The following is a 23,537-nucleotide window of genomic DNA, read 5'->3' on the forward strand; positions in this document are numbered from 1 at the left end:
TTTAATAGGATAACTAGGGCCAGTTGTTTTGGTGGGGTAATATATTTGACCAGTACTTCCAGCATTATCCACTAGGTTTGCTGCAGGTAGAAAATCCTAGAAAATGTTCTTTAAATTACAAGTTGCCTCCAATCAATCAATCTCTGGTTGTGCGTGAGCGTTTGGTGGGGGGTCGCCTAATTACTCAGAGGAGGCTAAGTAGCTCTACGAATCTTAATTGCACAAAGACTGTTATTTGGCAGGGAATATTATTTGTAGATCAGTGATTCTCACCTCACTTTGCTCGTTGATCCTCTCCGAAGTAAAAATAAATGTAAAAAAAGGGTAAATTAGGGGCAATTTAAGACTGCGAAAAGACACAGTGCAGGCCACTGCAGACTGACTGATCTACAAAGAACTTTGCATCATAAACTACTCACACTCCTATAAATAAAGGTTCTGCATAGACCCTAAAAGGGTTATATGCTTGCTTCATGTCTGGCACCCCTAAAAGGTTCTATATAGAACCGAAATTGATTCCATATATAACCCAACTTGGAACCAATTTTGGTTCAGTGAAGGATAACCCCTGGGTTTCTGATCAAAGAACCATACAAAAGGGTTCAAAATAGAACCTTTCAGGGTGTCATATATGAAGCAAGCAATATAACCCTTTTTGGTTCTATCCAGAACCTTTTTTTCTAAGAGTGCATTATTATTTGTAGATCAGTCAGTCAGTCACAATTTACCCATGATACATTACGGTTTTGATCCTCTTGGACACGGCAATTGCCACCAGCGGCACAGCATATATTAGTCGAGCTGGAGTGGATCACATATCACTTTTGTCAAAGTGTTCTGCATTATGGGTATAAGAATTGTCCGACTTGCGACTACATTTGGACTGCATGAACTTTACAAAAATCATGTGATGAAGTTGCCTTAAACTCGCTGCAGTTGCTTCTCACCAACTGCACTATGCAGCCATCACCTTCATTGTGGGAGGAACTATATGTCAACCAATCATTAGGGTATATTTTTGACAACTGTTACTCCACAACATTCCTTAAGAAAATGTGTACTTTTACTCCCATACATTTTCCCTGACACCAGAAAGTACACCTTACATTTCAAATACTCATGCAGGACAGCAATATGGTCCAATTCAAGCACTTATCAATATAAAGTCCTCCCTACTGCCCCTGATCTGGCAGACTCACTAATCACAAAAACTGCTTTGTAAATAATGTCTGAGTGTTGGAGTATGCCCCGTCTGTCCATATATATGTATAAAAAAATGGCGTCATCTGATTTACTTAATATAAGAAATTTGATGTATAGCATTTACTTTTACTCAAGTATGATGATTGAGTACTTTTTCCACCACTGTACATAAGTACATTTAAAAACAGATACTTTCAGACATTTAATTAAATAGTATTTTACTTGGTGACTTTTGCTTGAGTCATTTTTGATTTAGGTATCTTTACTTTTACACAAGTATGAAAATTGAGTACTTTTTCCACCATGGACCACACATTATGTTTTCAGTGAGTGTGTGATATGGGGGTATAGAAGTTTATTTCGACATTTATACAGAAAAACTTTTATAAACAATAGCAGATATGTTGATACTGCCATGTGGATCTGAGCCTTGCTGTTGGAAATCCACTAGAGTGTGCGACTTTCGGCTGTTGCACCTCTACCGACTTTCGTCTAGTCGGCTTCGTTAGGCTTACTGCTGGAACACACCCATTGAGATGTGCGAGATGCAAGACTTCACTCTCACACAGTCAAACACAATATCTGCACACACTGTCAGACTTAACATCAGGCAGAGGCAATTGCCTCAGGCCTCACATCATCAAGGGGCCTCATGAGCTGGGCATTAAAAAAATGTTAAACAAAAAATATTACAATTATTTCTCAGCTCGAAAATAATAAATACATTAAAAAAAACTTTTTTTTGCATGGGCTGCATCTCAATCCACTGCATCTGTGGAAGGTGGCAGAGCTACAGCTGTGCTTGTCAGACCAGGAGACATCTCGAAGATCGGTCTTCTCAAAACGTCGAAACTCGAAATTGAGCTCAGGTGCATCCTGTTTCCATTGATCATCCTTGAGATGTTTCTGCAACTTGATTGGAGTCCATCTGTGGTAAATTCAATTGATTGGATATGATTTGGAAAGGCACAGACCTGTCTATTTAAGTTCCCACAGTTGACAGTGCATGTCAGAGCAAAAACCAAACCCTGAGGTCGAAGGAATTGTCCATAGATTTCTGAGACAGTGTGTGAAGGTCCCCAAGAACACAGTGGCCTCCATCATTCTTAAATGGATGAAGTTTGGAACCACCAAGACTCTTCTTAGAGCTGGCCTCCAGGCCAAACTGAGCAATCGGGGGAGAAGGGCCTTGGTCAGGGAGGTGTCCAATAACCCGATGGTCACTCTGACAGAGCTCCAGAGTTCCTCTATGGAGATGGGAGAACCTTCCAGAAGGACAACCATCGCTGCAGCACTCCACCAATCAAGCCTTTATGGTAGAGTGGGCAGACGGAAGCCAGTCCTCAGTAAGTCACATGACTGCCCGCTTGGAGTTTGCCAAAAGGCACCTAAAGTACTCTCACACCATGAGAAACAATATTCTCTGGTCTGATGAAACCAAGATTGAACTCTTTGGCCTGAATGCTAAGCATCACGTCTGGAGGAAACATGGCACCATCCCTACGGTGAAGCATGGTGGTGGTAGCATCATGCTGTGGGGATGTTTTTCAGCGGCAGGGACTGGAAGGCTAGTCAGGATCGAGGCGAAGATGAACAGAGTAAAGTACAGAGAGATCCTTGATGAAAACCTGCTCAAGAGCACTCAAGACCTCAGACTGAGGCAAAGGTTCACCTTCCAACAGGACAGCGACGCTCCCCATCCAACCTGACAGAGCTTGAGAGGATCTGCAGAGAAGAATGGGAGAAACTCCCCAAATCCAGGTGTGTCAAGCTTGTAGTGTCATACCCAAGAAGACTTGAGGCTGTAATCACTGCGAAAGGTGGTTCAACAAAGTACTGAGTAAATTTGACATTTTATTATATATTTGCAAAATTAAAAAAAACTTTGGGGGTAGATTGATGAGAGAAAAAAACATATTTAATCTATTTTAGAATAAGGCTGTAATTACAAAAATGTGGAAAAAGTCAAGGGGTCTGAATACTTTACGAATGCACTGTATTTATTTTTTTTTACCTACAGGGGTCCTAAAATTCAAACTCAAATAGCTAAATTATCCTTGATATGACCATCTTAAAACAATTCCATATGTTAGTATAGTAGTAGTCATACGTCCAAAAACAAATGGTTTGAATGGTCCACTGACTTCCAGCAGCAAGATTCTGATTGGATGTTACATTTCTAGAAACCTCCCCCAACATGCTCGTTGGTGGAACGTGTTATGTTCGTCACTGTTTTCTGACCGGGAAAGACACATTTTGCAGAGTTATTCCATATATGCTAGTTTGCAACATTGCAGAAAATGGACGAAAACCTGGAGGAAAAATTGAATTGTGTTTTATACACAAAATCGACATACATCAACATATTTTGACGGGGTTTTAAAATCGGCAACTTCCCAACCTTCCTCAACACTAGCTCGATTTTCATCCAATTGGCGACAGATTTTCATGCAAATATTCTGGAATACCAATGTTTCCACCAAATGGACGCGTTGCGGAAAAAAAATCAGTGCGTGATGACACAAAATGTACTTTTTTTGCTTAAGTTTTCATGTACCGAAACAAAATCTAAAATTCTATGTGTTTCCATTGCATTTTCAACTCTACCGATAGTTTTGTATAGCAAATGTCTGTACTCTGGTCTGGGCACCTGGGCTCTAGCCAACTTCTTGCAGATACAGTGCGGGTAGGCTGTGCGGGTTGGCTAGTCTACATGGATAAGAGCAAGAATATTTATATTTGTCAAACGATAGTCAAGCATCGATCACGTCACCAGAATAAGACCCTCGATATTTATTTGAAAGCAGCATCAAGCTCATCACGGTGCACTTTCACCACCCTGTGAAGTTCATAATTTATTTCATCTGTAGCCTAATAAACTGCATGGTTTCCTGAGTCATAGTAGGAGAACTATATGATGGTTATTATATCAATATTTGTGCATAGAAGGCGTTTCCACCACCATTTCCCACATAATACATTTTACAGACACAAAAATTATCGACTATGTCGAACAAACAAATTATCTGTTGGTATTTATAAAATTACAACGAAACGTCCTGGGTTTTTTTTATACGATATTTTTACTTGCATAAAAACTGTGGATGGAAATATGGTTACAGACTACAAAAATAATCACACTGTAGCACCTACAACACTAATCTACTGTAGCACCTACAACACTAATCTACTGTAGCACCTACAACACTAATCTACTGTAGCACCTACAACACTAATCTACTGTAGCACCTACAACACTAATCTACTGTAGCACCTACAACACTAATCTACTGTTGCACCTACAACACTAATCTAGTGAGCACTATTGGAGCTCCGCCCAAGCAAGGCATTTGATTGGTTTCAAGTGTAGCGAGGCGTCACTGATTTACACCGGGTCTCCACCACTATTTCTCATTTTTTCTGCAATGAACTTCCCCAGGCTTACCGTATTAGGGAAGTCTGGTTCTCGATGAGGCTACCTTAGTAGAAACCCAGCCCTTAGAGTCTAGGGCAGGGGCATAGCCACGGGAAGTAGTGGTGCTGCAGCCCCCCCTGAAAAATAATCAGAAAAAATAAAATCTCTCTCCCAAAAGTAGTGCACTGGGCCTTTAATAGTCCTGTATTAGCAGACCGATATAGCCGCCTGTAGAGCGGGTAATTCTCAGCCCCCCCACACCCTCAAACTATTTCCTGTGGCTATGGGCACTGGTATTCAACTCTTACCCTTCGAGGTCCAGAGCCTGCTGGTTTTCTGTTCTACCTAATAATTAATTGCACCCACCTTATGCCCCAGGTCTAAATCAGTCTCTGATTAGTGGAAATAATGAACAAATAAGTGGAATTGGCTTCAAGGTCTAGAGTTGAGTTTGAGTGCTCTAGGGGGATAAAATATGCATTTCTTTAGTAAAAAGACAGGCGATGCTGATAATACTGCCATTGTCATCTGTGTGTAGCCCAGGTATCTGACACTGTTTGGGCAAAAAGAGTATGGATGCTTTTTCCGGTGAGATACTGTAGTTTCAGCCACTTGCGAATTGAAGGAAAGTTGGCGAGTGCCCTGTTCGATGCTGGAATAATTGTGGAAGAACGTGCGAAGGTAACCTATTTTCTGAAGTGCTTTGTTTGACAATCAGATAAAAACATCATGACTGGTTGTGTTCATGGCACATTAAACGTGAATACATTTTTACAATTAAAAAAATTGCTATTTACTATAAAACCCATTAAAAAAATGTATCCACACACAAATGCGACTGTCAAGCCAACACCTTAACCGTTACGCCAAGAGGTCCGAACCTGTCAAGCCAACACCTTAACCGTTACCCCGGTTAAGGTGTTGGCTTGACAGTCGCTGGACCAGGGTTCGTGTCCCGGTCAGGGACATACTTCCATGGTTGGTTTCAATGACTCTCCCCTTAAACTGCTTTTTACACTCCATTTTTAGCTACAAGTCCGAGTCCGTTGGAGAGGATCAATGAGCAAAGTGAGGTGTAGAATCACTGATCTACAAATAGTATTCCCTGCCAAATAAGTCTTTGTGCAATTAAGATTCGTAGAGCTACGCCTTCCCTGGTTTAGGCAATCCCCCTACCAAATACTTACTCACGACCAGACGTTGATTGATTGGAGACGTGTCAATTAAAGAACATTTCCTAGGTTTTTCTACATGCAGCACACCTAGTGGATTTTTCTGGAAATACCAGTAAACTAAAAAAGTAAAACAACTGGCCCTACAGATAACATCCATACTCCATCCACATGGCTGGTGTGTGCACTGAGTTGTTAGGGACATCATATGCACCACAGAGGAATATGTTTTCTATAGCCTATTCCAGATTATGACTATTGTCCAGTGCTCAAACCCTATCCACATATCCCCTCAGACTATACTGTTTTACATCTAAGCACCTTCATAACAACTATAGTTTGATCTCATCTGTAAACTCCATTATACCAGTGCTAAAGGTGTGCACATTTGCCTGAGATTATCAGACACACTAACTTTTGATTAAACTGAGAATAATTAGTGATGTGTTGATAGCATTCGGTTATTCAATGCAACACTCCTATGGATCAAGCTAGTGATATGCCTTAATGAGCTTCTCTTTCCCTTGTAGGTGAGAGTAGCGTCAGCCTACGGCATGGACATTCTCAAAATGAAAAGACATGGCACCATCTGCTGGAGTAGTCCCAGTGGGGAACCGGAAGGGATTTCTTTTTGAAAAAGTATGTTTTTTTTTTATTACATTACATTTCATTTTAATTTCTATTTCCTCTTTACAATAAATGATCTTCTGATTTCCGTTTGTGTTGGAAAGAGGGTTAATACTGAAGAGGAAAAAATATCCAATCAGGATTTCCTTTCGTGGTCTCTAGGTAGAAAAATCTAGCTAACTCAGCCAGCCATTGGCTAGGCCTTCAGAAGCTAGACAGAAGGCCTCTGCCAAATATTTTTTTTATAACTAACCCAAAATAGACCACAGACTAACCGCAATTTTATTTAACTTTTGCAAAGGGTAAAGTCTACAAAACTTTGTCCACTCTGTTCGTTTTGAAAACAAAACATTTTAGTTTTGAAAACAGAACTCTATTGAGATCAAATGGTTCATTGATTAGCAGAATATCACCCAAATTCCATCTCGCTCCATCTTCCCCCACTGCCGGCCACTGGGCTTCCTCTCACCACCATATTTAGTAGTGAGTGGAAACGCCAACCGGATGCTTCACATTTATTCATCCGGTGAAATATCTGTCTCATTGTTCCATCTGTGCCTCTGCCATTCAACTGTATTAGAGCAAATTATGGAGTGACAGTGGAATGAAGCAATTACATTTTGACTTGCAATGGGCGGGAGTCGGGACCATTTAATTAAAAAAGTGAAGGCTGAGACGTCACTACTGAGAGCGCAATAAAAAAATGATCAGTGGCTCAAGCAGTTTTCCCAATCTAACGCTAGTAATATTAGCTAGCTTGTGTTGTAGTAGTGTGACAGTGACCAAGTTTACATGCGCACAGTATTTTGCATAGTAGCTCATATCCCACTTAAAGGCACTGCATGGCCAATCCAACTTCTGCATTGGCCGTGCAGCATTTATGGCGATACGGCCTCTGCAGAAGTCAGGGAATTAATACTTATTGTGCTGCGCGGAGCAGCACAGAGCTGTTGTGAAGGAAGTGAGTTTATACAAGACATCCTGCCCCCACCTACCGTCAACCAATCATGTAAATGCAGAGCTTTATGAGGTACTAATACACACATACATACATACAATTGTTACAAAATTTGGGAGGCACGCCCGCAATGCGGTACGGAACTCAATTTGGCCTCTGCATGCCTCCGGAGGCTCCGCAATTGCATCACACATTCCACATGGAGCCACCGACCCCATTTTCGGATCATGCATGAATTGGCTTTACAGGTCTTATTTGGAATAAGCTGTTTACATGCAACTTTGATATCCTGCTCACAAGTATCCCTGTAACCACAAATAAACAGAATATTCCCAATTTAAGTTAATTTGGGTTAAATGGAATAGTAACAAAAATATGGACACCGACTCACTCCGATTGGCTGGACCTGGCTCCCAATTGGGTAGGCCTATGCCCTGCCAGGCCCACCCATGGCTGTGGCCCTGACCAGTCATGTGAAATTCATAGATTAGTGCCTAATGGATTTATGAACTGTAACTCAGTAAAATCGTTGAAACTGTTGCATTTATATTTTTGTTAAGTATGGATTACTAATGCATTCATTCTACCAATGTAAGACATTCTGGTGAGCACTACTTTATTTAGTCTTCTGGGGCAACAAGTTATGACAGAAGAGAAGCTGCATGTATCCAACTATAGCTGATAAACAAATGGCCTCCCAAATGTCAAATTATAATATGGCCTACCAAATGTCAGAAATTATAAGCAGAAACTTGTCTAAATTAGGGGTGAAAGTAGCCAGTAGGCTATACAGTCCAGTACAGAATATCTGCAAAATAAATTAAGGAATTACAGTGGATCGAAATGCACAGGCAGCCTACTTTTTGAAGTGATTTGTTTGAACATCAGATGAAAACATCACACAACACCCACGATATGCGAAACTGAGCCTGTGCAAACAAAAACAGTAAACGGGATAAGATGTTTACATGGCAGTCTCCAGTACGGAGAAAAAAAATGTATGAAATGTATGCATTCACTACTGTAAGTCGCTCTGGATAAGAGCGTCTGCTAAATGGCTAAAATGTAATCCCTTTTAAGATCAGCATATCCCAGGCATCTTATCTGGGTTTCTCATAACCTGGATACAAGCCTTTTCCGGTTATTGTAAACAGGATATGTATGGTGTTTATATGCATCTACTCAATAACAGAATACTTAAGTATCCTGAATAATAATGGGATATTGGTGTGCATGTAAATGTGATCAGTGTTAGCTAGCTTGTGTTGTAGTAGTGTGACAATGGCAACAGCAGCTGCAGTGGCTATTATCAACTTCAAAGTGGATGTTGCTAATTTCAAGATAAACTTTCAAACTTAGTTTACAAACCATCCCCTGGTGGGTGGCAATTTTTTGTTGTTGCAGCTCACTTGCTGTTAGCAATCTCTCTGAAAATAATGATCGTAAAACATTGTTGCATTTAAACTTTAGATCACCGGTTAGTGGAAAGAACGTTACAGAAATATATTTGCAATGCAATTGTATTGTTGTGATTTCATGGGGAGTAAATGGGCTGCATATTCTTTAACATTATTTGATGCTGTGTGTGACTGCAGTCACCATACCAGCCGTGTCTATGTGTTTGACCAAAACGGTCTCTCCTTCAGCGCCATGGAGTGCACAGGTATTAAGGTCGCTGTCTTTTCAGCACCACGAGCCTGTCACCTTTGATGTGACACTGTTGTTGTCGCTATTGGTGATGGTGGTGTTAGGCTACCACAGGTTGTGTAAACAGTTCTCTTGGTTTTTCTGGTCGCATTATTTTATGCTGTGTCACACGTGTCAATGCCAGTCGGACTACAGAAGATATGTCGGGCGTATTAAGCGATGCTATTTTCTTGATTTGATAAAACGTAAATGGGAAGATTTTTTTTGGTCAGTCTGAAGTCCTAGGTCCAAGAGTCAAGTTGCCACTGAGTAGTGACAAATTACATACAGTACCCATGCTACATTGCAGCTGCCCAAACAAGTGACTATAGTACACCCCCTTGTGGAACGAAGCTGTAAGGACCAGTAGTGATGTCGAGGTGTTGTTTCCCTAAATTATAATAAAATGTCCTATTGCAGCATTTGTGCAGACAAATGCACATAGTATTATGAATTATTCCCAACTAAAAAAAGTGTTCCGAATGTTTTGATTTATTATTCTATTTAACAAAAATTCACATGGTAATGCCCTACTTCTGAAGAGATTGGAAATACTAGGACTGTAACCGCAGAGGTGAATTAAATCAATACTGCTTGAAAGGTTTTATCAATATATCTGGCCAAAAGGTGCCTTGATCGGTTCACATGTTTAATCCAATGCAAAATATATATATTTTTAAAGAAAATACATTAAATGTTTTTTAGGGGAAATAGTTTGCTATGTAGACCTTTACCAAATGACGAACTCAATGAAAAGATATGTAAAAGTAAATATAAACTCTGGAAACTTCAAGCCATACACCCAACCGTTGAACATTTGGCTTTCACACTAGTCGAACAGACTACAAAACAAACTCAATTCATTACACTGATATGCATTTGCAAAACTCCACTTTTACCAACAATAGAGCAAAAAAAGGTGCCATACATCAGATCAGTCACCGCAAACACGGCTCATGGAGAACAGCATCTAGAAATTAAAATAAATTAAACCCTGAAAACATAGAGGGGAATGTTTTGGAGTCATACAGTGACTGTCTATGTCCAGATAGGGAGACCTGCATAGTAAAGGGAGCCGTTCTACCAGACTAGAGGTCTATGGGCTTGGTGGCTGGGAGCAGTTCTACCAGACTAGAGGTCTATGGGCTTGGTGGCTGACAGCAGTCTGCCATCGTTGAGGGGGTTCCTGGGGGAGCCTCTGTAGCAACACACATCCTTCTCAGCCACCTGCTGCACCACAGACTTCTGACCTTCACCTCCTGGGCTGTTCTTAATGGGTGTGTCACCTTTGGCCTTAGGTTGTAACTTGTTGGTCACGTCGCCTAGAGCGCAATTCCTGGGCTTGCGGATGATGCTGGCTGTTTTCTTGGGTGGGACCGGAGGAGGGCGGGTTTTTGTGGAGCAGCCCTTGTCATTTGTGAGGCCTCTCTGGTTGTCTGCCTGGCACTGGTAAGGCTGGAGCTGAGCCCCAGCAGACAGGCCACTCTCCAGGCTGACAGCCTTTCCCACAGGGGTGGGGGTGTCCTGGGCCCGGCTGGAGGTGTTCCCAACCACCGCAGGCCTCCTGTCCACCAGCAGAGAGTTGATCCTGCGGACAGACTGGCGCACGGGGGTTCGCTGGAACTTGAGAGGGGATCTGACTGCTTTGGCCTGTGATTTAGGTGAATACAGGACAAGCTTGTTGAAGCGCTGGATGTGGTCTGCCACCCTTACCCTGCAGGTCTCCAGGGTGCTTGGGGAGGGCTGCTCCACCTGCTGATGCTCCTGCCTCTGGGGATGGGTACTGGGCTCTGGGGATGCCACAGCCACATCATAATCTACCATTACAGATACTGTACCCATGGGGGGTAGAGGGGTGTTGAGCTCCTGAAAGTACTCCAGCCCTGAGGCTCTGTATGGAGTGGTCTGGACCCCAGTGGCCATGCTGCGTGTGAAGTGAGCAGGGCTCTGGATGTCCAGGGCATCGATCAGCCTACTGCAGTTCACCTGGTCAGCCACAGTCTCTGCCTCTCCCTCCACAGATCTGTCACCAGCACACAGCGACCGGTCACAGGCCTTCTCTGACAGACTGCCACACCCTCCCACTTCAAACAGGGTGCTGTCTATAGACAAGAGAGACAGAGGAACAAACTTGATCTGACCAAATGTGATGTTCTGGTCATCAGCCAGACACCTGTGAGGTGTTGGCATGCTAGAACTCTCTTTGTTTGGTGATGCACCTTTGAGTGTTGAAGATTCAGAAGGAGTTGAATCTGTTTCAGTGTTCTCAGGCTGTGATGCCTTATACTCTCCTGAGGGGGCACTGTGGTCTCTCGGGACTGCCTGCAGGTCACTGCCTGACTCAGTGAAGGCTCTTTTGATCTTGAGTAAGGTGGGCCCGGTCTGGGACTGGCTGAACAAGCCCTCACTCTCCAGGCTCTCAGCGCTGGAGCCACAGCACAGCTTCTTGGGGAAGCTGGCCACCATGGGGGGCTTGGCCACCACGATGGCAGGCTCAGAGTAGTAGTTGTTGTTCAGGCACATGTTCATGGGTGTGTCGGTGAAGGAGCCCCCGCCCAAGACAAGACCCTCGTCAGGGGTCTCCCCGCTCCAGGACGTCCGGAGGGCACTGCCGTCATCACACTGGGGGGTCAGCAGGTTGTCCTCTGACTTACTGTACAACTTGGAGCCTGTGGAGTACAGTGGGCAGTAGCAGACACTGCTTCCCTCAAGGGACAACGTATAACACAAACACTGATCCAGTTCATGCATTACTTTAACTCTTAGCACATTAATTATGAAAGTACATTTTGAATAATGTTAAGTTTTTAAAATATGGACTCACCATTCGACGAGCTCTTGTTTCGCAATACAGTCGGGCTAAATTCGGCATCTTTGGTGAAACGAAAACTGGTGGTGCTCTCTTGAGTGGCAAGTCGCCAACCAATGGACTCTGAACCCTCTTTCTGAATCGCCAGCATGGAATGAGAAATGACATTGTTGGGATGGAAGAATGTAGATGTAGCCGTGCACTAGAACGTTGTTTAGATGTATGACTGAAGGATTGGAATTTATGGGTCTTTGGAGTATGGTAAAAAGTTACTCTGAAGAAATGTTTTGGTCAATGTTTTATTAAATTGCAAATATACATCATTATGACGCACTATAAAATTACTGTCGTACCTAAACCAGGTTACAGTTCCGTTTATGTAAATATAATATTTGGTTAATATATTAAATGTTTTAAGTCTTAAAATGTTAAGATTTCACAAATCTAAAATAATATTTAATATCCTAGAATTGAGAGTATGAACATATTGGTTCACTAGTTAATCAGTATAAACATTCCATCAAATGTTACAGAACAGTCATGCAGAAATAACGGTATTCTCGTCATGAAAACAATGTTTGACTTATAGGAACAATTCATAATAATCTCTTAAAATGGGCTCCGTTCAATTTATTAACCCATCGTGCATTATTGAAAGTAAACATGAATACGCTAAAACTGCCATAAATCGCCAGACAAAATGTAAGTAGTTAATCCAAAGATTAAAGCTAAAAATACAACCTAAAAATATTAGATATAAGTGCTTCCGTGCTAAATTGTACCTTACAATTGCACCCTAATGCATAACTGTTCATTATTTATATTTGATTAGTACAGTTAAAGTCAATAGGGGCTCATCAAGGGTGGGATTGAGAGCAGTCTTTCCCTCCAATTTGAGGACCAGATAATCAGTGTGAGGTCATACATGGGTATCTGAACTTACAGGGTCTCTGCTGCTCTTGCCCAGGCTGAAGCGCAGGCGCAGGGACTTACAAACGTTTTCTTTCTTGGTGACCTTGGGAGAGAAGCAACCAGCTTTCCCCGACTCCACTCTGAAAAACAGACAAGAACATGTGAGCATACCGTTTCAACCATTGTCAAGTTAGACATATTATACATAATTACATACAAATATTCAAGAAGGTTAGTGCGTTTCAGATCGTTATCAGCTTGAATACAGGAACAGGATGCATTGTCATTACCACATAGGATTGGGAAATAGCCTTTGATAAACCACATGCATGTATGTACCTGTTGACAACATGCCGGTGACTCAGTCGTTTACTCTTTCTCCTTGCAGAGCTGGCACACTGCCTGCTGGACCTCCCAATTGAGGACAATGCGTTCTGGGAGGAGTTCAGGGATTCTGAAGCACTGGGGTCCATGTATCCTGAACAACAGGAACGAAGGGGAACACTCAGCACACCCTCTTTTTAGTCTTATTTTATTTTTTTACGTCACCCATTTTGATTATATAGGGCCGTGTTACCTGGTACAGGAGTAGAGCTTCCACCAAACAGAGCATTAGGTAGTAACTCTAAAACAAGGTTCTTTTTGATGGATCTCCGTTTCTTGCTGGAGCCATAACTTTGACCAGATTCCAAAGGAAGTTTTCTCTTGGAGTTGGGAGTAATTATCACAGGAGTTGAAGAAAAAACTGGGAAAAATTATGAGTGAATTTAGGTGTATGTTCCCCAACTTTCCCAATGAAAATTATTCAGAACAGAGTCAACTGAAATCATTTGCGAGGATTCTGGATTTGCATTGATGGAGAATATTAAAGCCAATGGACAAGCACACAGGCAAAGAGTAGGCAAGACAATTTGGGCAAGCATCAAATCATTTAACGTAATAATAGGGAACAAATGCTAACAAGACAGCGTTGCTACTCATTCACTACATATGAGCAAATGAAAACAACCTGCGATCAAATTGAAATTAAGAGTTTCTTCATTTCTGTGAAAGTCAAGCAGCTGATTCCTTGTTGTAAACCGGATGAGATGAATATGTGTTAGAGCTACGGGGGTATGCTCTCATTTGACGGCAGGAGGCGTGACCTAACCTGAATAAATACCTACCATATCCGTCTGACTGGGGAGTATTTGTGGGTGTTCTATTTGTTTTTAACTTATTCCGAGCTCCATTGACCATATCTGAAATGCGAGACAAAACATTCCAGATTTTGAAATTCAATAGAGCTTTACTGAGAAAGCGACCAAATGCTACACAGAATAAATGTATTCTACATCAGGCAATGTCCTGCCCAGTTTTTCCAGTGTATCTGACCTCCTAAACTGCGCCTGTGTCTCCTCTTGGTCCCAGAGTTTGTGTCTAACTCCTCTAATCCATCTAGAGTAGGGGAGAGAACAGCAGCCTCGCAGCCCAGCATGGCTGGAATCTTCTCCATGATGAACTGAGGTACCACACCTACCACAGAGACACATTTAGAAACTGTGAGCTATAGACATTTACTTTTAACTATCACATTTAATCCCCAGTTGATTAATGACACTACAATAACAAAGCTTGAACTGTTACCAAAATCCAGAGCGCGTTCTATAAGGCAGTGGACCACGGCTGCCTGTTGCTTGAGGCGTTTCTCTGTGCTGGCGTTCATCTTGTCCGCCCCGTCTCCAGCGTGCAGGAGGTTGGGAGCCAGGATCACAGACAGGTTACTGCTGTCCATCTTATTCACACCACTTCTGAGACAAAGCAGAACCAGGGTGGGAAAGAATGATTGCCCAAGTCCAAAATGGTCCAGATATATTATTTAATTACGAGACAAACTTGTGAAATTGTACCTCTGAGAGACTTTGTGGAGGAAGGCGAAGAAGTAATGTAGGATGCTCATGTTTCTGTCAGGCAGTACACAAGACAGCAGCAGGGTGGCAGAGGTCCTCTCCTCCTCTGTGGGCAGCTGCTGGGCCTTGAGGAAGGCATCATGCAGTTCTGTGGGCAGAACAGGATCTGGTAGCTCCCTGAAGAACTGCTTGACCAGGCCAGCAACATCACACGGCAGGGCAGTGGACAGGCACTCCTCACCCTTATCCAACTTCGCCTACCCAGACAAAAACAAACAATGATGCCCTGTGTTTAACTATCCTAGCAGCCAGGGCCTCACTATTCATATCAAGGTCAACTGCAGCAGGGTCAACCTCCAGCCACCACTCACCCTGAGTGCTTTCAGGCGGACAATGGAACCAGACTTTCTGAACAAACCCTCTGTATCCACATGCTCCAGCAGACTTGTGCACGCATCCATGAGAAAGCTGGGAAAGCAAGGGGATGGGAGAAACAGACCTTGAAAAGGACAAATAATTGGACTAATAAACACAAATAGAGGACAACAAAATATTGAGTTAAAAAGAAGTAGAAGTTCTAGCTAAGACAGGTGTTTATCTTACCATGGTACACTGCCATTCTCCACATTGTACTGCGGAAGGCTCTCCAGCGGTACACCAAATACTTTCACCTGGAAAAACAAACGTCATTACTTCCAGTTCATGTTTGATTTCAATAAGGAAGGCTTTGCACGGCCACTGGTTTAATCCTCCTATATAGGCCTAACTCACTAATAAACCTCAATTTGGTACCCCATCAATCAAACCACACCACAGAAATGTCTGAGAAAGGGAACGCAAGTCTTTACATGTGAATCGTCCTTACTCAGCAGAAGGCAATGACAACTGGTTTAGAACGGTTATGCATTCCATTGCCCAAGGCGGTAGTTTATAACTCATCACCTGATCAAATACAGGCTAGCTGTATGTTGTGCCTGCCAAGTGCCAAACAGTTCTCTTACGTATTTTAGAGGGAGAGACTAGAAAACAAGTGCTTAAATGTGCTTTTGAAAAACAACAGCCTATAGCCCTGTGCCATTTACTTAATAGATTTCCTGCCAGTACATTTGAAAGAATGTATGAGTTAAATGGACAAAACCAGTTGCCTTAAATCAAATTAGTCTACCTGCCAAAGGCAAGCATTCCTTGCGCCACTCTCTCATCACCAAGCTCAATAAAACAGTCTGCTATTATGTATGCCTCTTTAGGAATTTGTCATAAAGGGCAGACTGACCCAAATGTGTCTTCTATTGTCATTTTTTGGACTCACATTTAAGACAAGGAACAATTCACTTAGCTAGCTAAATACATACATCTTAGATAGCTATGGCTTGTCAACCCCTTAACACCATTACTTGTTGGGGAGTGAACCTCCAACTCAGTTCTGGCTGAGAGACTTGCCCTTGATCACGACATGTAGTTCCATTACATTACACATAAGAGTCATTGGACAAAGACATTCTTTACGGGGTCCTTTTTTAAAGATCGCTGACGCTCGGGTTGAACATACACATGCATCGCTTGCGGTACGGTTTTGGAAGGACCTTATCGTTCATATCAGAAAGAAATCATTTCCCAAAAGGTTAAATTGATAGACACCTTTATAGGGTTGGTGTTCGCACGCAGCCATGATATGAAAGTAAAGTGCTTTGTGTTTCTAGAAACCTATCACACTGAGAATCAAATCCAATCTAAGTTTGTCCCGTGCGCCGAATAGAACATTTATTCGATTCACGTTTAGATTGAGTATTTGGCTGCCAGGGTCAGTCTACCACTGAACATAACATAAGGTCCTTGGACCTTAATAAGGAGTAACGGTAACATTACACTCAGTAAGAGTACATCTTGGGCTAGCAAACTGACTGACGTTAATCCAACAATGAACGTGAATTACAATGATAGGCTTAACAAATGGGTCTGGGTGAAAGTTAACTCTTGACAATTCTAGGCAGAATTCTGCCTTCTTCCTACAGTTCTCAGCCATCATTAGCCTCGCCCACGACTGCCTCACATGAACAACAATCCGAACGATGTGTTGTAACTTTTAGAGTCAATAATAAATCACTAGCAACATGGCTTTCGAAACATATGGCCGTTATCTTTGATCAGCTTGGAATAATCTTTAAAATTAAAAAGATAGTACAGTAAGTGTGTAGCAGTTTTGCAGATACATACAGTTATGGGTGCCTCCATCCAACAAAACGACACTTCTGTTTCACTCCCCGAGTTACTGTAACGTTACGCTTACACAGATGTTCAGGGGATGCCAGATAGCTCATTAACACAGGTGGTTGCATCTTGTTTTCTATAAACTTGCAATGTAACATGGATATATGGATGTGTGGGAACACTAACAAGGTGTGTATCAATATATATCTGATATGAAAGGTAATTTTTCTTCCAAAACCGTACCGCAAGCGAAGCATGTTAATGTTCAACCAGAGCGTCGGGGATCGTAGCAAAAAACTACTAACTACAGAAGACGCCTTCATACAATGACTTGTGTCATGTAATGGAACTGTGAGTCATGACGGCTACTTTGGTGAAAGTGCACCGAATGATGCAAACTAGTCAGGCAGGATGGTTCACAAACGAGGAACTTATCCAGCTGACTAATTCAGGCAGTTTTACAACCAAAGTTTGACACTTCTGTCTAAAATTGTGCACGTTTCAAGTGTGTATCTAGCTTGCAAACTAAACAAGACAGACTTACCGAATGGCTAACTGTCAACTTGCAGCTGGTGTGAGTTTTGTTTTTGTTCCAATTCTTCGTCTTTATCCCATAAGCAGCACGAAGGTGTTGCACAACAGCCAGACGCATCACATTTCTTTCAATGAACTTCATCTTTCACTTTAACAATAACTTCCACTGTGCCTTCTTAAAATGTTCAACACAGCTGCCAACTAGCAGATCATCTATGCGTATCGTTCTCTAACGTTAGCATAACAGCTAGATAAAAGTGGCTAGCTAACTATCCCACGTCCGCACTTCCTTTCAATCAGCAACAACTCTTTGCGTACGCGCTTCTTCTCATTCACAACAATCCATCTAACGTTAATTTGACAAACCAAATCCTTCGACACAACGTGCAACTAGCTAGGTCGACCATCAAATAAAAGGTCGACCATCAAATAAAAACAACCGCTGTGCCAACTATCCAGTTCCAGCAGAATCGACCCTGTTTGGCGCTATCATTATTGTGTAGCAAGCCCACGTTCGCTACTGTTAACAGTTAGCTAGCCGGCTGTAGCTAACGTTAGAAAGTTAGCTAGCTCAATAACGATTCTCATAGCTAGCTAGCTGTACTAGCTAATTTATAGTACAGTAAGCCTAAATCTATATTCTAGTATTTACTTGAATACATGTGTCGAAAACGATATGACTATTCTATTGTTTTCATCTAATCTTAATTGCCCTAGCTAGCTACATTGCTTGCAGACTACGCTTCCCTAAAATATTTTTTCTTATCTTTCAAACGGCAGCGCTTCTACATATTGCGCTCTGATTGGCTAGAAGGGGTTCAAATATCAAGACCCACACAAAGGAAATGCAGATGCCTTTATAAGTGCCTGTTGAGCAGCTACTGTACCTGTACCAGTCTCAGACTGTGCATTGAATATCCCTAAATTGTTAAATATGTAGATTGTCCCAATTATGCAATAAAAAAAACTGGCAACAGCTTGATTGCTAGACTCAAGATAGGCTACTGTGAAGTTTAGAAACTGGGCCAGAAATATGTGGAGACATATCTAATATGATCTCATGGCAAGTAAAATATGAATACCAACAATACTGTAAAAATGTTATATTCACGTTTTAAATTAAATACTTCTATGTGCTTTTACATTTGAATAAAAGATAGATCTACAAGTTGGTGTATGGCATCTTAATAGGCCTCTATCATAATTACATTTTAGTCATTTAGCAGATACTCTTGATCAATTTATGAAGGTTAAGAGCCTTGCTCAAGGGAATATTGACAGATTTTTCACCTAGTTGGCTCAGGGATTCGATCCAGCAACCTTTCAATTACTTGCCCAACACTCTCCCGCTAGGCTACCTGCCACCTTACAATGCAGAAAAGAGTCAAAACAAATGTGTTGTTACAAGTATCTAATTTTATTACAACATGTATATACAGTAAATGACACATTACAAATGTATGGGTGAAGAGGGTTGACTGTTTAGAAGCACTTCCTGTGAACAATGGAGGGGCCTGCCTCATCGTACTCCTGCTTGCTGATCCACATGGCCTGGAAGGTGGATAGGGATGCCAGGATGGAGCCACCAATCCAGACGGAGTATTTACGCTCAGGGGGAGCAATGATCTAGAAGATGAACATAGTACAGAGAATTGCTTAGTTTCACATAGACTCACTGCATATGCATACCTGAACATTTCAATTAACTTGATGGTTGACATCCAGAAGGTTAATATGGTAGGATTGTCCCTCACCTTGATCTTCATGGTGCTGGGGGCCAGCGCTGTGATCTCCTTCTGCATACGGTCAGCAATACCAGGGTACATTGTGGTACCACCAGACAGCACATTGTTGGCATACAGGTCCTTGCGGATGTCAATGTCACACTTCATGATGCTGTTGTAGGCGGTCTCATGGATACCAGCGGACTCCATACCTGATAGAAGATATTACAGACGTCCAGTGATTGACACAGAACACACAATTTTGTTGTTGTAATAGCATTTTGTAATGCAACCATAACGTATAATACATAAGCATGCCTCACCAATGAAGGAAGGCTGGAAGAGGGTCTCTGGGCAACGGAAACGCTCATTACCAATGGTAATGACCTGACCGTCGGGAAGCTCGTAGCTCTTCTCCAGGGAGGAGGAGGAGGCAGCAGTGGCCATCTCATTCTCGAAATCCAGGGCGACATAGCACAGCTTCTCCTTGATGTCACGCACAATCTCACGCTCAGCTAAGGGGGGCAAGTTTCAAGGATGAGATGAAGAACTTTCACACAACTGCACAGCAAGAGATTGCTGTAATCACACAGAAATTACAATAATCAAAAAAATCAGGCATAACCACGTTGACAGTTAGCTCTCCTACACATCCTTACCAGTGGTCACGAAAGAGTAGCCACGCTCTGTCAGGATCTTCATCAGGTAGTCAGTCAGATCGCGTCCAGCCAGATCCAGACGCATGATGGCATGTGGAAGAGCATAACCCTCATAGATGGGGACGTTGTGGGTCACACCATCACCAGAGTCCAGCACAATGCCTATAGGGAGCAGACAAGGCACGTTAGTGAGTCAGACAGACATGACTGACAGAGGAATGGCCGGCTGTCATATGGGAATCATTCCAAGCATTTGTCACATCATAAACTAACAATGCCGCTGACATCAATGGCAGGTGTGCCACATACCCTTCTAAACAGGGTTTAACACGTCCTCGACAACCAGGGCACAATTCATCTAGCTGTCTCTGACAACTAAACAGCACACTTATTCAACATATTGTAACATGTGCATCAACTTGATTTGAGTTGTCTCCTGTTGTCATATTGACCACTAATGTGTGACAGTAAACTACATATTGTATCAGTAATATAGCAACTACCCATAGTTGATATTGGCACATATAAGAGGCAGTGTCCTGGAATACTGACCTGTGGTACGACCGGAGGCGTACAAGGACAGGACAGCCTGGATGGCCACATACATAGCGGGAACGTTGAAGGTCTCAAACATGATCTATAACACAAGAATAAGGGAGATATTTCCAAAGTTTGCTTGACAGTTAACCATAGCATTGCTTCTAACAGATAACCTGGATTTGAAGTGGGGGAATAAAGGAGTTACAAGTACCTGGGTCATCTTCTCTCGGTTGGCCTTGGGGTTCAGGGGAGCCTCTGTCAACAGAGTGGGGTGCTCCTCAGGGGCAACACGCAGCTCATTGTAGAAGGTGTGGTGCCAGATCTGCAAGAATACGAGAGAGTTGAAGTTCTCTGTTTATTATGTTGTTATGCTGCATGTATTTAATACTAGTCTTGTGCCAAAATAAATACCAAGACTCTGACGTCAGGGCAAGATGTTGTAATCTAGGACCCACCTTCTCCATATCGTCCCAGTTAGTGATGATACCATGCTCGATGGGGTACTTCAGAGTCAGGATACCCCTCTTGCTCTGAGCCTCATCACCTACGTAGCTGTCCTTCTGACCCATACCCACCATCACACCCTGGAGAAGAGAAAAGAGAGCTTAGGAATTACACTATAATCATCAGAGCCTACATGACAGATGGGACAGTTTGACACAGTTTGACACCCCTCCCCTAAAAACCTGTGTCTGTACAATGACACAATCTATACCAGCCCCAGTTACGTCGTGGTAGTTTTTCCTAAGTACAATACCTGGTGGCGGGGCCTTCCCACAATGGAAGGGAAGACAGCACGGGGAGCGTCATCTCCGGCAAATCCAGCCTTGACCAAGCCAGAGCCATTGTCACACACAAGGGCAGTAGTCTCGTCGTCGTCACACATGGTTAGGCTTTACTGGTATGGTCTGTGGGTGACAGAGAGATATAGGGTTGAGAATGAGTGGTGGAAACAGCTGTAACCCCCTCCCCTCCCGAACCATTGATTGCATTTCAAGCAGGCCTTTCCTAATTGGTTTTTGTTCACAACCACAGACAATTTATTACTGTACTGACATGGAAAATGTCTCCATGCAAATCCAGGTTTTTCAATATCCTGCATTTTTGTGTCTTTTGGAAGATAATATACTGCTCTCTCTTTCATACAATGGTTAATATAGTTGTATTTATTTTACTACTGCAGTGCAATTTTTACAACTTGTCTTATAACTATTTTGGTGGCAGGTAGCGTAGTGGTTAAGAGCATTGGGCTGGTTCGAATCCCTGAGCCGACTAGGTGAAAAATCTTTAAATTTGCCCTTGAGCAAGGCACTTAACCCTAATTGCTCCTGTAAGTCGCTCTGGAAGAAGAACGTCTGATAAATGACTAAAATGTATTTAGAAAATGTTATCAATTCCTTGTATTTAAAATAGCAACTATCTATAGAATCCTAACCAATGTATGCTTTAAAAAATATATATTTATCCAAGCTTGTTGTGAAGTTACTGATACTCATGGGCGCAACTTTGGTTTTAGAAGGGGAGAGGACATAATTATAATTATAATAAATCTTTTTAGTCGGATGAACACTGCAAACAGCCTACCCGACCGTTCGGAGGCGTCCGCATGGTCCTAAAGCACAGAGATGCGTTTGTTTTGTATCACATTCCAATGATACAACTGGGGGGGGGCAAAAATTCAATTTCAGAATGGGGGGGGGGCATGTCCCCCCCGTCCCCAGTGAAAGTTGTGCCCCTACCGATACTGTATCTCAGCTGTCATGATGGTTCCTAGGACATTTTAGGGCCATAGAGGTAGCTCCAAAAAGGGCCATATCATTGGCAACAGCAGGCAAGACAAGCTATCTATTTTAAGCTCCACACCCTGGCTACTACAAACACAGCTTATACATTGTGCTACATTGACCTCCATGGACACCTATCTGGAGCTATTTCAGGCATGGGAGAGTTGGAGCCAACCCAGAGAGCAGCTGTCGGCACATTGTAACACCTCTGTTTACAGCATGGCTCCTTACCCCATCTCCCTATAATGGCTTCCTTTATTAGATACTTTTAGATGTACCTGACCAAACCAGCATTGATCAGTGTACCGGTAACTGTTTACTAAGTTATTACACAATAATTACCTGCACCCTCCTCACAATCAGCTCATGATAAGTAATCTATCATTCACAAATCTCTGAATAGCTGAATGTTGCTTATTATTTTGGAGCGATACCATCAATTCATTCCAATAAGCAGTGACTTCAGTTTAAAGTGTACTTCTAGTTCATCCCTCAATAAAGCTACAAAGAATTCATCCTGGTAAAACACTACATCCAATGTCAGAGACCAGCTCTGTCTGGTCAGTGCCAGGTCAAGATGTACTCAAATAACCAAAAAGTGGACTCCCAGTCCTGACAAAGTCGGATGTTTTCCATAGAAATAAGTAGTAATAATATGCAAGTAATATGCACTCACCAAGTTGTATTGCAAGACTGATGCTTCCACTGGGACAAAGGGCGAGAGTGAGAGGACCCCTTAAATAAGAGCGGGTCTGGGGATCAGGGGCGGAGCCTGGAGTTCACATAAGTCCAAATAAGAGCAGCTAGAAAAAAGAAAACAACATTAGAAGTAAATGTATGTGAGCAGGTGGGATGAGACACCTCAAAATGATGAGATTCTTCCTGAACAATGCCAGACTGATCTGCTTTAGAAATAAAATGAGAGAAGTGAAAAGGGAATGTTCTAGAAAAAAGGGAATGTTCTAAAGAAAATATGTCTGGGTGTTATAATGTTATTCTTAATGTCAGGCCATGTTGTTAGGTCAGTTTAAATGGTCTTCTTCATTAAAATACTTCATATACACTGAGTGGACAAAACATTAGGAACACCTTCCTAATATTGAGTTGCATCCCCTTTAGCCCTCAGAACAGCCTCAGTTCGTCAGGACATGGACTCTACAAGGTGTTGAAAGCGTTCCACAGGGATGCTGGCCCATGTTGATTCCGATGCTTACCACAGTTGTGTCAAGTTGGCTGGATGTCCTTTGGGTGGTGGACCATTCTTGATACACACAGGAAACTGTTGAGTGTGAAAAACCCAGCAGCGTTGCAGTTCTGGACACACTCAAACCGGTGCGCCTGGCACCTACTACCATACCCCGTTCAAAGGCAATCTTTTGTCTTTCCCATTCATCCTCTGAATGGCACACATACAAAT

The 23,537-nt window shown here is 42.4% G+C and overlaps 2 protein-coding genes across 6 annotated transcripts; both read right to left on the reverse strand.

The window, feature by feature from the left end:
- Window positions 1-9,532: 9,532 nt before the first annotated feature.
- Window positions 9,533-18,187, reverse strand: LOC115162373 (rho GTPase-activating protein 11A). 5 transcript variants are annotated; one of them, XM_029713606.1, is made up of 12 exons: window positions 17,424-18,186; window positions 15,275-15,342; window positions 15,043-15,139; window positions 14,672-14,928; window positions 14,409-14,569; window positions 14,157-14,297; window positions 13,949-14,023; window positions 13,360-13,527; window positions 13,122-13,260; window positions 12,814-12,922; window positions 11,886-12,006; window positions 9,533-11,730 (listed from the first exon to the last, which is right to left on the reverse strand). In XM_029713606.1, the coding sequence occupies exons 1-12, from the start codon at window positions 17,553-17,555 to the stop codon at window positions 10,193-10,195; spliced, it is 3,006 nt and encodes a 1,001-aa protein (XP_029569466.1). In that variant the 5' UTR covers window positions 17,556-18,186; the 3' UTR covers window positions 9,533-10,192. The 5 variants fall into 5 exon arrangements, with proteins under 5 accessions (XP_029569466.1, XP_029569465.1, XP_029569468.1 ...); XM_029713605.1 differs by having other exon boundaries at window positions 14,409-14,572; XM_029713608.1 differs by lacking the exon at window positions 17,424-18,186 and adding an exon at window positions 16,886-17,056 and having other exon boundaries at window positions 14,409-14,572.
- A 622-nt stretch (window positions 18,188-18,809) lies between these two features.
- LOC115162374 (actin, alpha cardiac) lies at window positions 18,810-22,902 on the reverse strand. The gene is made up of 9 exons (XM_029713611.1): window positions 22,797-22,902; window positions 21,094-21,244; window positions 20,792-20,920; window positions 20,548-20,658; window positions 20,349-20,433; window positions 19,797-19,958; window positions 19,461-19,652; window positions 19,168-19,349; window positions 18,810-19,039 (listed from the first exon to the last, which is right to left on the reverse strand). The coding sequence occupies exons 2-9, from the start codon at window positions 21,220-21,222 to the stop codon at window positions 18,896-18,898; spliced, it is 1,134 nt and encodes a 377-aa protein (XP_029569471.1). The 5' UTR covers window positions 21,223-21,244; window positions 22,797-22,902; the 3' UTR covers window positions 18,810-18,895.
- Window positions 22,903-23,537: the final 635 nt, after the last annotated feature.

Source organism: Salmo trutta, chromosome 25, assembly GCF_901001165.1.
Source record: "Salmo trutta chromosome 25, fSalTru1.1, whole genome shotgun sequence".
In the NCBI taxonomy this organism is placed as follows: domain Eukaryota; kingdom Metazoa; phylum Chordata; class Actinopteri; order Salmoniformes; family Salmonidae; genus Salmo; species Salmo trutta.